This window comes from Balaenoptera ricei, chromosome 1, assembly GCF_028023285.1.
Source record: "Balaenoptera ricei isolate mBalRic1 chromosome 1, mBalRic1.hap2, whole genome shotgun sequence".
NCBI classification, from domain to species: domain Eukaryota; kingdom Metazoa; phylum Chordata; class Mammalia; order Artiodactyla; family Balaenopteridae; genus Balaenoptera; species Balaenoptera ricei.
The window spans coordinates 87134269-87149458 of NC_082639.1; the positions used below are offsets into that span (position 1 = coordinate 87134269).

A 15190-nucleotide genomic window follows, 5' to 3' on the forward strand; every position below is an offset into this window, starting at 1 on the left:
AGATAGTGTCACAGTTTATCCAGTTAAGTTAGTTGCAGAGCTATGGTCAGGGAGTATCTGTTTACCAATTATTCTAGTGACTTTAAGTAGACAAAGCAGGTTAGTGCTTAGCAGTGAAGCCCCTAAGGATTCCAGTCCTTATCCACTAATTCATTGCTCTTGGAACTTGAGCACACCTTCCTTTGCTTCTATTTTCTTCTGTACAGTGAGGATAATAATAGAACCTACTTCATAGTGTTATTGTGAGTTATGTATATAAGAATGCAAGTATAGTGCCTGCAACATTAAGCTCTTAATAAATGCTAGCTATTATTATAACTAAAAAATTAATGAAGTTTTCCAGTTTTTTTTCCAGGGAGTAGTTATACTTAGACCCTAAGAAATCTTTTTCTCAATCATTTTTCTATTAAATTCCTGTTATAAAATATGGATTTCATCTCATATCATCCTTCTTATCTTCTCCAGTAATCTCCTTAAGTGTGATTCCCTCTGTTAAACCTTGTTCTTTGAAAGATCCATGCTCTGAGGAAACATGTTTTACATGAGCACTTTGAAAAGGAATGTTATCAAGGAGACTGAGATTTAGAGAAAGAACTGTACCCTAAACTCATCTGCTTCAAATTAACATTGAAAAAAAAAAAAAAGACGTATATGAAACATTTTTATTATCTTTATTTTATTCTTCTAATTAGATTTCTTTTTTGTTGTTGGGGCTTGGAATATCATTGTCTGCTTCATCACGAATATTTTATTTTTTTGTTTGTAGGAACTCTCTTCTCACAAGAAGCAAGGGCCTGGATTACTCAGCAGGATGGGGCAGACGGTCAGAGCGGTTGCATTATCAATGAGAGGAGTTAAAAGCCGCCCCGAGGAGTTCATGGAAATGAATAACTTTATTGAAACATTTAGCCAGAAAATAAATTTGATAGATAAAATATCTCAGAGAATTTACAAGGAGGAAAGGGGTATGTAGAATCACTGAAATGTGATTTCGAAGTTGTTTGATTTCTGATGGATCTTTACATTTGCTGGTGTGGTAAGGCAACGTCAACTTAGCATTTCTTTTTGGTCATTCTTAGGATTTCTGTCTCTGCTTACCGTGTCTGTCTGTTATTGCATGCTGTTTACTTTATCTATTAGAGCCCTTAGCATATTAATCAGAGTTGTTTTAAAATACTGGTCTGATAATTCCAACATCTCTACCACATCTGTTTCTGATGCTTGCTCTCTCTTCAAATTGTGTTTTTTTGCCTTTTAGTAAGTTTTGTAACTTTTTTCTTGGTAGCCGGACATGATGTACTCATAAAAGTAAACAGGCCTTTAGTAATGTGGTGGTGAGGTGTTGGGGAGAGGAAGTGTTCTAGAGGCCTGTGATTAGGGCTCAGTCCTTTAGTGAGTCTGTGCCTCTGGACCGTGAGCTTCACAAAAGTTCAGTTTTTTTTCCTCCCCGCTCTTAGTTGGGTCAGGATGGCCAGAGTGGGCTCAAGTTGGGTCTTTCCCTTCCAGGTCAGTTAGGCTCTGACAATACCCCAGCAGGTTATGCTCTGGTTAACTAGTTTCCCATGAGGGCAGGCCTTGTTAAGAAGGCTATTTCAAAATGGTTCATTTTCCCACCCCCTGCAGGAAGCAGAAGTAGTTTTTATCTGATATTTACTGTGTAAGCTTTTGGGGGTAAATCTCACAGTATTGTGGGGTCCCCTGGTGACTGGGTTCCTCTGGAGTTTTTAACTCTTTGAATTGTCCACACTGAGCCTCCAGCAATGCATCATTGACAGTTTCAGTCTCCCTACCGCCCGGCACTGGTTGCAGAAGTGATTTCCCCTCTTGAGTCTCTGCTCCAGGAAGCCAAGATTCCTTGTGTCTTTCTTTCCAGTCTTGCAGGCAGTGGTTTGTCCTGTGTCCTCCCCTCTCTCACAGATCCAAAAAAAAGTTGGCTTTTCAATCTGCTTGGCATTTTTCTTGTTAAGACCAAGTGGCGACTTCCAAGCTCCTTACAGAGGAATCACACAACATTAAGTTAGAATTTCACCTTCAAAGTGTGGTTTCTTCCCAGATCTATTGTGAAAATTTCTGATTCGTAAATGATTTTGAATGTAGTCATGGCCGGTTTCCATTTGCTTTAATTAATCACTAGCTGTCTTGTTCCCATTTATAGATAATAGTGATAAAGAGCTTAATATTTTGGATATAGTTGGTCTCAAATGTTCAACATGGGCTATAGTTTTAATCAAAGAAGTGATGTTTCAGGAAATAGGGTTTTCACAGTTTCTAGTGATTTTTATATGGGGGGACAAGTACTCATTAGGCCTGTCCAAGCAATGTCAGAGATTTATAAATGGGAAAATAGGTCCTGTTTCCTATTTTCAAGTTAGAATTTATTCCATGATGGGACTTCCCTGGTAGTCTAGTGGCTAAGACTCCACGCTCCCAATGCAGGGGTCCTGGTTCAATCCCTGGTCAGGGAATCAGATCCCACATGCCACAACTCAAGATTCCGCAACTAAAGATCCCGCATGCCGCAACTAAGACCCAATGCAGCCAAACAAATAAATAAATAAATAAATATTTAAAAAAAAGAATTTATTCCATGATGATTTTTTCTAATTCCATGGTGAGTTTTTGCTAATTTTCTGATTGCATTTACCTACATTAAAAATAGATGACTAATTCAGAAAATATATTTCCTAATATAAATCGGTTTTAGAGATGAACTACTTAAAGTCCCTACATTGATGGTTTATTTCTTTATTGTCCATGTCCCGCATTAAACTGTAAGTTCCATCAGGACAAAAAGGGAAAAGGATTGATTTATTTCTGGTATCTAGATAGCACCTAACACATTGTAGATGCTCAATTAAAATCTGTTCAATGATTGAAAAAATAAATGAATAAACATAAGATTTGGTAGTAGGAAAATCTGCTTTATCAAGAATTGCTTGGTTATTAAAAGAGATATAGAAAAAATTGTTATATCTGAGTGTGTATTGCCCTTTCTCTAACTTCCTTTCCTATGTATTGACTTGGTGAGGTCATTGTGGTGACTAAATATAGTTTAATAATTTGTTTTATGCCTTCTTGGTCTGCCTTTGTATTTACCATTTGTCATTTTTTCTTTTAATGTCAAGAAGCCAGTTGTTTTAACTAGGTTCTGTGATTCCAAGTCTATTAAGTAGATTCTTGATGCATAATTAAGTGGCATAGCAATTCATAGAGGCCCCTGGAAACTCTTGACACTTAAGATTTCTGTAGACTATCAATATGCTTTATATTTGCCAGCACAAGGGACTAGTTTTAAAATATTTGATATACTCTAATATTTGTGAAATGCTCAAAATGAAAAGTGGGTTTTGTGGTAGACTTTATAAATTTGAGCTCTCATTTTCAAGGAGTGAATATATAGGGCTATATCGGGCATTTCATTCATATTTAAATCATAAAGAATTTGATGATCATAACGAGTCATTTCTCTTTTGATTTACTTTTATTCAGTTTTTTTCTGTGATTTTGATTTGTGTTCCCCAATTTATTAGGCAAATTTGTATTGACCACATGTTGTGCTACTGCTTTGTGCTAAAGATTGAAGGAGGGTTAAGATAGTACCTGTCCTTGAGCTCACAGTTTAGTTGGGGAAACAGATATATTAACGGACAAATTACAGTGCAGCCCATTAAGTGTTTGCATACAGATGTGATTTGAGTGCTGTATAAGCACAGTTTTAGAATTTCAGGGAAGCTCTATATATAAAAATAAATACTACACAGGGTTAATGACACACTTTGATATATACACAAATTGAGAAAAGAAATAAAGGAGAATATTTTCTAGAAATATTAGTTTAGTATGGCGATTATTTAAAATAAAAGATAGGCCTAGATCAGGAGGATGCAATTTGGAAGGGCTCTAGTGGTCATTAAACGGAATAGCTTCCTTAGGTGACAACTAATATTTCTGTTTTTTCAAATTTTTAAAGTCTTTTTTAGTTTACTTGATCATATAAACTTTTGAAATTGTAACAGTTTAGTAAAAAGTTTAATTTAGAGCAATATGACATATTTCAGCTAACCCCAGTGACTAGTAAGATGATTAAATATAGAGAATTTAATTGTATTTATATGGATATTAGACCAAAAACACTCACTACTCATGCATTCTCTACCATAAAAAGCCATCTGTCATTAAAAGTTGATAGTGTGAAAGCAAACATATAAAAATATTCAGATTTTAAAATGAAATCCAAATTTTTGGATAAATTTTTGGCTTATCAAGCATTGAATAGTCTTTTGTTATTCATTCTTTCATTGATATGAAAATATTTATTGAATACATTATGTATTAGGCTTTGAGATTAAAAAAATAATAAGACTGCCCAGTTGAGTCTTGGAGCATATGGCCTAGGAGTGTGTGAGTTATGCAAGCAGTTATAATAAAGTGGGGTAATAGAAGTATTAAATTATGATAGGCTTTAATAGAAGTATAAAATTATAATAGACTCATTGAGGACAAAGCATCTAAGAAGCCTTTGGAACAGAAACAGAAGAGATTTGTTTGTGTTAGGACTTAAAAGATTAGAAGTAGTTTGTCAGAGGGCAAGACTAAAAGATACATGCAGTGTTTAAGTTAGGAGAAATCATGAGATATTCATGAATGAGCAGTTATTTTGGCTTGAATTAAAATATCTTTGGGGGAGAATCTGAGGAGTTAGACCTGGAGAGGCAAGGTAGGGACTGATCATAAAGGACTTTCTAATTCAGCTAAGAAACTTCAATGTTCACATACTGTGACAAAAATTGAAAGAGGGAGAATTGTTAGAAGTCCCTTACAGTAGTGCAGGTTAGAGATGCTGATGACAGTGGAAGTGAGGAGAGGTGGGTGGATGGGTAGGCAGGTGGGTTGATGGGTGGGTGGGTAAATGGATGGATAGTTAGATAGATGATAGATAGATAGATAGATAGATGATAGATAGATAGATAGATAGATAGAGATTTAGAAATATTGGAATTGCTGACTGGCTCTGTGCAGGTATGAGTCTAGGGTCTAGGATGACCCCACATTTTTTGCTTAGATCTCTGGAAGCAATTACTATTAAGAGGATATGTAAACAGGATAAGAGGAAAAAGAAGACAAGTTTGGTTGAGGTCATGTTGCCTATGAGATATTCAGATATAGTTTGTTTGGTAGGCAGAAGTCTGTGATAGATACAGTGATTGTATAATTTATCTCCCAAGCCAGGGTACTTTTGAGAATGAAAAAGCATGTTATTATTGATGACACTTGGAAACTTTTCATTCGAGGACCAGTTAAGCAGTTAGGGATGACAGGTCAATTTAATGAAAAATGATATCCATATTCTTATGTTCATGTACAGAACATGTGCACAATGAGAAAATAAGGTCCTTTCTTATTGTCTGTAATACAGGGATTTTGAAAACTCCTGTAAATTGAAGAACTTATTATTTTTTTAGAATATTTTGATGAAATGAAAGAATATGGCCCAATTCATATTCTGTGGTCAGCATCAGAAGAAGATCTGGCTGATACTCTAAAAGGTGTTGCCAGCTGCATTGACAAATGCTGTAAGGCCACTGAAAAACGGATGTCTGGACTCTCAGAGGCCCTGCTTCCTGTCGTACATGAGTATGTGCTTTATAGTGAAATGTTAATGGTAAGAACACCTAATTTTACTTCTGCCTTAGTTCCTGACCTGATTATACGCTTTATAAAGGCAGTTTCTATTTCTTTTTGTTCACCACTATCTTCCCATCCTAGAGGGATGCTTTGCGTGTAGATGCTCATAAATATTTGTTCACTGCTTGAAAGAATTGATGAGTGGAAGAATATGTTAATAAAAGGCAGGAATTTTCAACAGTAGCAACAACAGTTTATAAGATAGATTTGAAGCATCCTCAGTCAAGATTTACATAGGGAGTATGATTACTTTTCCAGCCTTTTAAAATTTTACTTTAAAATTTTTCAGCACTTTAGAAATTTCTTTTCATGAAAGAGTTGCTTTCTTGCTTCTAGGTACATTTGATTTAGCAATATATTTAGTATCATTATGTAGAAAGTACTTGAGTAGGATCTTGATGTTTGTTCTGTCTTCTGAGTGCTTCTGAAAAGAAATCCTTCAAATTAACATGTTTCTTTCACTATTTGAAAAGGCTTTTATTCCTCTTATATCAGAATTTTGCATTTAACCTCCTCAGTTCAAGTTACGGTTTCCAGATATTTGGGATTTAGCAATGCTATCTGCAAAGCTAATGTTTTTCATCCAGTATTATTCTCTGCTCACAATACCTTGCGCAGTTGAACTGATACCCTCAGCTTTCCGGTGTTGTAGGGTGACAGTAGGGAAAGGAGTCAGCTTGCATTCAATTATAGTCCATTTTTTCTCCCATTTAGACTTGAATCCATGTCTGGTTTCTGTTTTCATGTACTCTTGATTTGGGAGGATTTAAAATTTTTTTTTACTTTGTCTTGTTAAGAAAAGCTCCCTTAGCCTTTCAGCATGATGTCTGCCTCTTTCATGTTTATCATGTTTAGGTTTTCCTTTCACAGAATCATTAAATATTTTGTAGGTATTTCAGATTTCTGCTGTTACTTGACTTTGTTGTGATCCTCCCATAAACACACCCTCCCTGCTTCCCAAAGTCCTCTAATGTTTCACTGCTGAGGTGCTTCCTCCTTGCCTCCATCAATTTCCTTGGCTACATTCCATTGGTTTACTTCATTATTGATCTCTCTCTTGTGTGGCTGTTCAAAGAGATCTGATTTTTATCATTAAAAATATTATATTCTTTTTCCCTTAATTAGATGTTTTGATCTTTATGTCAAGATGGAAATTATGCAATTTAAATCATATATTATTAAAGGTGTGGAAAAATTATAATAGCAACCGGAATTGAATTATTTTATAGGTCCTCATTTGATTGTATTATTTTGTAGGTTTCTAGGGTATAATCAATAGCACTTATATTGAAGTTGTGCTTCTGTTTTATATTGGAATATTTTCTTCAATGTGAGCTAAAATAATGAAAAATACATGCCTTGGCAAAATGATGAAATTTGTGCAGTTTTTACTAGTTGTCTTCAGAAGCCACCTCTTACTTAAAATATTTCTACCTATATGAAGCACAATATTTCATATTTATGGAAACATACCTAAAATTAATGGGACTAAATTATAGTATGTGTCATTTGAGTTACAGAAAGGAAGGGGTTCCTGACATTAATGGCCATTAAACATTGAAGTAAATATAAAAGAATTTGTGATAATTAGTTGAATTTTCTATTCATTTCTTTGAAAACAAAAGAAATGTTAATCTCTTCTGAACGTTTTAAGAGTGATTCCACCAGGCACAAAACCAGGGTGAGTCATTTTCAGGATGATTTTTATCCTTAATGCCTCTCAATACTCTCTCAAATACTATAGAGCCAGCTTACCTGGTTCCATTTAACTGATTTGTGATTAAGGTTCTTCCCTTCCTCTGAAAACACCCAAAAGACCTGTACCTCACTAAGGCCCTTCTCTTCTATGTCCTGCAACTCTGCTCTCCCTGGTTGAACTGTTTGCTTACCCAGAGTTAGTTTTATTTTTGCCTTGAACTGTTTAGTCCACTTGTGTTCATTTTTACAATCTCATTGTTTAATTAATACTATGGAAACCAGTGAAAGATGAGTACAAATAAAAAGAATCTTGGTGTCTACAAAGACTGTCTTGGAAGAAAAGTGAGTCACCAAGGGAAAGACATTGAAAAAGACTAGAAAACATTATAAAAGATGTAGATGAATTCTGCACTCAAATTCCTTCACCAGGGTGTTTTAACTAAACATGAAATCATGGTTATTCAAGAAAACAAGATGGAACTCCTCTCAGTCAGAGCAGAGGCCACGCTTTCTCCTCAGAGTCTTGGCTAATTGGTTAATACTTACATATTTTAAGCTAAAGTAAAATCTTAAGATGTGAATGCACACTTCAGTATTGATTCCCCACTGTAATTGACTTTGATTAACTATGCCTTTGGAGTCCAATAAGAGGGCTGATTGTAGATACTTTCAGATGTGTAGCCCATGTGCCCTCCCAACTGCAGCCAGTTTATACCATAGCACATATTTTCAGTGCTCCTATTGACCTTTTTTATTCCTTTGTTTTGTTCTTTGCTCTTTTTGAAGAACTGTACATGCCTAGAGTGCACCATCAAAACATATGTATTTTGTACATAAAGTACTTAAACCAGTAAGATGTACATTGGGAAAACTAATAAAAGATTATGAAAAAGTTTCTTTTAAATACTTGCTATCAGTTTAGCTTTCAGAGATTAAAAAAATTTTTTAAGTCATTACACCCCTAGATGACTGATGGCTTGGGGAAGAGATTCTCAAATGTATATTTTTGTTATACAAAGATTATTAAAACTAAGTACAACCTGTTTCATTCCTGTGTTTTAATATGAAGGGTGTCATGAAAAGAAGAGATCAAATACAGGCAGAACTGGATTCCAAAGTTGAAGCTTTGACCTCTAAAAAGGCAGATACTGATCTGGTAAGTTTTTAAATTTCTTGTTATAATCACGTAGAATTGATTGTCTAAAATTTGTATTAGCTCCATTACATGCTTGTTTTTAAGCATTCAATAAATGATACTAGAATTTCTTCCAAAAATCGAGTATACATTGAGTACCAGCTGAGTCTGTAAGCTTACGATGATTTTCTGCCTTTCTGTCTTATATTTTTTCTTACAATGAGTAAAGTATGAAGTTAATTTTTTTAAATTAGAGTGCTTGAATTCAGAAAGTATGGAAAAAAGTACCTAACATTGTTCCAGAAGGTTAGTAAGTACTCAGTAAATAAATATACTTTTTACTAGTTTTATAAGAAATTTGTACAAGGTAAGTTGGTGTTCCTATACATTTTTTTCTAGTTATTGGAAAAATCTTTACAAAGGAAGTATCTTTGTTTTCAGCTTTAATCCTTTTCTTAAAATACTTTTTTCATGGAAATTTTCAAACATAAAAAAAGATCTAATAATATAATGAACTCATTTACCCACCACTGGGCTTCATTAATTCCCAGCATTTTGCCCAGTTTTTTTCACCTGGCTATTTCTCACTTTTTTTTTTCTGAAGTATTCTAAAGCAATTTTCAGACATTATATTTTCACCCACAGTAGTTTAGCATTTACATTTTATTGTCTTTGCATGTTGACATGATATTATCAGATCAGAATTGTTATCATTTTAAAACTGAAGAAGAGGCTTGAAAGGTAGAGTAACTTGCCCAAATTTATATAGTTCTTGAAACAGAAGTAGGACTGGAGGTAATAGTATCACTTGGCTTCCTCAGACCATGCTGCCTCTCAGAGAGCAAGTATAAAAGTTGGAGAAATCACTCATTACTTTGTTAACTTTTATTACATTTTCTATGAAAGAGACTTTCCTAATTTTATTTTTAATTTAAGGGTTTAGAGTACACTTATGTCATGTGAATGGGGGAGTCCTTGAAACACCCCCTCTCCCGGCCCCCACCCTGTTAATCCATAGTATTATTGCTGCCCATCCCAACTTGGCTTGGGAGCTAACCTCCCTCCTCCCTTCTTTAATTTTCTCTCTAGCTTTAATAATTTTCTAACACAAAAGATGATATTCTTACTGGTTTTCTTTGTATTATCTTTCTTTCTCTTTCTCTCCCTGTCGCTAATCTAAACACCTTGAGGGTAGGAATTTTTTAATTGTTTCCTGAATGTTCTCAGCCCAGAGAACAGCACCTGGTACATGGTGGTCACTCAATAAATATTGTGAATGAATGAAACTTGCAGTGATTGCTTGGCTTCATAAAAACATATTGAACGTTTGAAGCAATAAGTCTCTACAAAATCAGACTTTGTGTAAAATGTTGAGATTTCACTAAAAAGTGATTGTGAATTATCCTCACCTTTCTTAACTATGCTTATTTTTCAAAGTCAAATTTATTCTGCTTGGAGTGTGAGTGGGGAGTGGTGGGCTGCTGTGGACAGAGTAGGAGAATGGAATCTGTGAGAGAGACTAACAGAAAATGTAGAACAAATGGAACTAGTGGTCGAGAGGGAGCTCTTGCTTTTACCTCAAAATGAGGAGAAAAAAGAGGAAATCCAAGATTAACCTTCTCAATACAGTAAGGGATAAATATATATATACATTTATATATATTATATTTATATATTATATATTTATATAATATATATACACACACATATATGTATGTATATATATTTTTTCAATTTAAAAAGTCAACTGGAATGAATAGAGATGGGTGAGCACATGTACAACAATTATAATTGTATCATTGGAACTGTAGCATATTTTTATTTGTTAAATAATTTCTAAAGATATTTAAATTTGTGGGATATTGAAATTTGTGATTAGATAAAATATTGCCCTTGACTAAATACTAGGAAAAGTACAGTATTTTAAAGTTTCAGGAGAATAGTAAAATGGCTTAAAAACCAAGCATCTGTTCAGAATGGCTTATATTCATATTTTAAATTGAAAGGAAGAGTAGTTGGGATTGTTCCAACCACAAAAACACAGGAAAAAATAGCTTAGGCCCAAATATGGCTAGGCTTTCCCAACTCAACTAAAAAACACATTTTTTCTTTTCATTTGACTTGCAAATATTTTGTCTTTTGCTCTGTAAAAATTTCCTTGATATCTCATTATAACCTGATGATCCATCTGTATTTTGGATTTCATTTTGTGTCTGTCTGTCTGTGTGTGTGTGTGTGTGTGTGTGTGTGTGTGTGTGTGTGAGAGACATGTCCACTATAAAGTATTTTTTACCTAGTTAGCTGCTATGTTGTAAGATTGGAGAAATTTGAAACTTTAATTATCTGCACTATATTCTGCAAGATAATTTTTATTAAGGTTTGAAACAGAGACAAGTATTTTTTTGTTACCCATCAAAAACAGATCCTAAAATGCATAGGAACTAATTTAATGATTTGTGAATGGTACCATTTACATTTTCAAGCAGTTTGTTTACAGACCTCACTTCCAAATACCTGTGTGTTACAATGATATCTTTGGGAGCAACCTTCCAGGGTTACTCTCAAAATGAACCTGCTCTGATTGGTTGCAGAACAACCGAAGGGAAGTTGCTTAGAAATATGCAGGATAGGGTCACCATGGAAACGTGCCCTTGTGAGGTCCTTCTAAGGAGCCCTCCTTTGCAGTCACCATGGAGACCCTGGCAGAGAACTGAATAGAGCAATCTAGGCTGGTTGTTTACCATGGCAACTCAAGCAGGGCACTTTGGAGACAACCCTGGGGCCATTTCTATGGAGACCTGCTGGGGCTGCCTTCAGAAGCTCCATCAAAGGCACCTTTGGGTGGGAAGTTATATGCAAACTGGGCAAAGCAACTCATAATGCAAAGGTCAGTGAAATGAAGCTCTACCAAGAAGGGCAAACACTAGTGTAGTTATAATTATTGGGTAGAAGTAGAGCACTGATGTAACATTCCGGAGGTCATGTTAGACATATCAGGTGATCTTTATCAGATGGGCTACGTGGCATGCAAATACAAGGCTCTTGTCTTTTACCGTGCCTGCGTGCCTGTAACTTTGTATATGCTGTAAATTGGCAATTATGACATTATTATTACTTTTTTCTTATCACACAAATATGCCCACAAAAATTATGTGTTTTCCTGCAAACTAAAATAATGTTTTATAGCGAATTCCTTGATTTATTATCTGGGTAGCTGTAAAGTGCCTGCTTCTTAGAGTTTGTGGTTTGTACTTCTTATCTCACAACAATAAAATCAGTTGCTTCGAAGTGACCTAAACTCAGTAAAGACTTGTAGAATACTCATTTGAAGGTCAGTTCAGCTGTTCATTTAGGGTTTTGTCATTTAGGCTTTGGAATTAGATAGACCTAGGATCAAATCTTAGCTTATCTGTTTATTAAGTCTTAAGACACATTTCCTAACATTTTTAAGCCTCATTTTATCATGTATATATAAAGGGGGACATTGTTAGTACCTTTCTAATAGGCTTATTTAAGGATCAAATGATAAATGCAAGTCAATTATTTGGATCATAGAAAGCACTCAGTGGTTGTTAGCTGCTGTTATTTTGATGGCTTCACAGAAGTAATACTTGAGATGAGTCCTGTAAAGTGAGTAAGGAATTGTTCCTTGAAGACTAGTGAGTGGATATTATGAAAAATAGTAAAGGCTCAAAAAAGTGTGCTAAACTGAGGAGCCCTGGTTGATGTGTAGAGAGCAGGGTGCAGGAGAACTGAGGGACGTGGCTCTAAAGGTGGGCCGCAGTCAGATGGGAAAGGAGCCTTATTTGTCAGGATGAGGAATATGGGCTTTTTCCTTTGGACTGTGTGGATTCAGCGAGAGCCTGAACTGAAGAGGTGGTAGTGGAGTTGCAGAGAAGAGAAATTTGAGAGAGACGTAGGTGGAAGATAGAATCTGAAGCACTTAAAGAATGAGGGTGGCCCTTGTTTCAAGTTCTTAGTGACCCCTGACATTTCTAGATTGTAAGGAAAGCAGATTGTGGCTTTACAAATTGAACTATAGCATATAAGAGGAAGAAGAAAATTGGAGATGTGTGACTTTATGTCGTGATGAGATGGCATTTAAGGTAGAAGTATTCAACGAAAACCTTTTAACAAATGTTTTTAGGTACCTAACATATAAAAGACGCTATTCTAAGCACTAGGGAGGCAGTGGTCAAGAAAGGCCCTCATGAGTCTTATATTCTAGTGATAGAGACAATAAGCAGCAACTGAAATTTATAGTGTATTGTCATATAGTGATAAGTGTGGAGAAGAGGTAGTGTTGGGGAGCAGTGCAATTTAAAATTAGGGGTTAGGAAAGGTCTTACCGAGAAGGTGATTATGTAAAACCCAAAAGAGGTGAGGTCTTGAGCCACATGAATACCCGGCAGAAGGAATTTCAGGCAGTGGGGACAGTAATTGCAAAGTGGAAGTATGCCTGCATGTTTCATGAAAAGCAAGGAGACCAGTGTTGCTGGAATGGAATGAGGAAGCAGAAGAGTTGTGGGAAATGAGGTCGGAGAGGTCGCCAGGGGTCAGATCATGTAGAGCCTTATAAGATTTGGTCTCAGCGAGATAGGAAGACAACAGTTGAACAGAGGAGTGACATGTTCAGAATTGTTCTAAATCGATGACTCTGCTTGGGAAGGACAAAAGATAATGTCTATGTGGAGTGTGTATGGACTGGGAGAAGGCCAGAGCTGGAGACTAGCTCTTCCAATCCCAGTGAGACATCATAGTTTGGACCAGGGCAGAAGTGGTGTGGAGTGGTCAGATTCTGAGGATATTTTGAAGACAGAGAGCTGTTTGCTATTTGGTAGACTATGAATTGTGAGTGAACAAGGATTATACCAAGGTTTTTGAACTGAGCAACTGGAAGTTAAGTGTTGGCATTGAGATGGCAAAGACTTTGGGAAGAACAGGTTTGGGAAGAACATGGAGAAGATGAAGAAATCAGATTTGAATGTGTAAAGTTGCTGTGCCTATCAGATACCCACGTGAGGTGTTGAGTAGGGAGTCACATATGAAAATGACTATAAAAATCCAGAGGTCAGGGGAGGGATCCAGCCGGAGATATATATGGGGGAGTTGTTAGCAGATAGGTTGTATTTAAAGCCATGACATTTGTTGAGGTCACTAAAGGATGATAAAAAGAGGTCCCAGGACTTAATAGGACTGAGCCTTGGCATATTCCAACAATAGAAATCAAAGAAGGGATGGCTAGTGGGGAGAAGGAAAGAGAATTTATATAGCTTCGGCTGGTGGTAAATAATTGGACCAATAAGATGAACTAAACTGATTTATTTAGGGTCATTCAACTTTTTTAACCACTTCTCCATTTATGAGGTATTTATAAAAACAGCTTGATACAGAATAATTAAGGTAACTATAGATAATAAAAGATTTTAAGAGAGATTGAGTGTTAGATGCTCTGATAAAGAAGAGATTCAATAAAGTAGATATTCAATCAAACTAAGGAAATTTCTGTCTGTGGAGATGAAGGTATAACAATAACTGAGATTTTGAGGAAAACTCAGATACTTGGAGGAACTTGTGGTTTTTGCAGTTTAGTTATAAGTTTTCAGAGTCAGAGCTTCTGTTTGAAAATGCTTATTCACTTCACTGTTTAACTGTAAGATAAATAAAGTTCATCTGTGGTGCTAAATAATGCTGCATATCCATTTTATTTGTATTTTTATTTTTGAATGGATGATTTATAGTTTGCCACTCAAAGCAGCATTCAAATATAAATGAATATGAATACATTTGACATTTAGCAATATGTGCATGGAATCTGAGAGTTGGATCTGGATATAATGCCATAGCTGTTTAACAGTATATTTATGTGAACAAAAATAAAAAATGCATTTTCATAAGATCATTATAGTCTGGATTTGCATATAGCCACATTCAGAAGATACAAACAGATACCAAATTTATTTAATCTGGTCCTTGCTCTGTGTGAGTTGCTATTTTCGAACCAGTTTTTTACTCCCATCCTCAAATTGTGGTTATTAATCTTCAAGTGTTCTTGATAGTGTACTAAATGATGTATAGAGCAAGAGTGCCTTCTCTTTAAGCTTTAAAGAAATGATAATATTGACATAGCTTTTTTTTTGTGGTGGCAGCAGAGGTTGGCTCTACCTTTTCTCAGATATTTGTTGTCTCACCTCTCCCCTGACTTTTTAACAAATTTATTCCTTTCTATGTGCCTCATTTTCTAGTATCTGTTTTTATTTCTCTCCTTCTTTTTTGCCTGTTTGCATCTATATGTGTTTCTCACACACACAGATACATACATGCACATATACACACACTCACACAGCAGTGAAGGACATGCTGCTATCCAGTGGAAGGAGAAAGGACTTTCTTCTTGTATGTTTCCTTTTATCAGTTTATCTTAGAAGGTATCAGCAGACTTTTCCTCACATCTCATTGGCCAGAGTCCTGAAAAGTCCATGATCAAGCCAGTTGCTTGGAGTGGGAATGTGACCATAAGAATTGACTTGGACCAGCTACAAACTGCCTTCTGATGCAAATACCTAAAAAAACTGGAGCTCTTTCATGTAGTAAGAAGGAGAGTGGGGAATGGATTTTGGGTAAACAGCTAATAAATATGTGCCTCACATACACAGTGTACCTGTGTATTGG

At 35.5% G+C, this 15190-nt stretch overlaps 1 protein-coding gene across 2 annotated transcripts in view; it reads left to right on the forward strand.

Moving 5' to 3' along the window:
* SNX7 (sorting nexin 7) overlaps nt 1-15190 on the forward strand; it is a 101614-nt gene that overhangs the window by 43738 nt on the left and 42686 nt on the right. For both annotated transcript variants that reach the window (XM_059900353.1, XM_059900362.1), the window contains exons 5-7: nt 767-965; nt 5463-5662; nt 8453-8539. In XM_059900353.1, coding sequence (XP_059756336.1) covers nt 767-965; nt 5463-5662; nt 8453-8539 — 486 coding nt within the window. The remainder of the gene's footprint in view (nt 1-766; nt 966-5462; nt 5663-8452; nt 8540-15190) is intronic.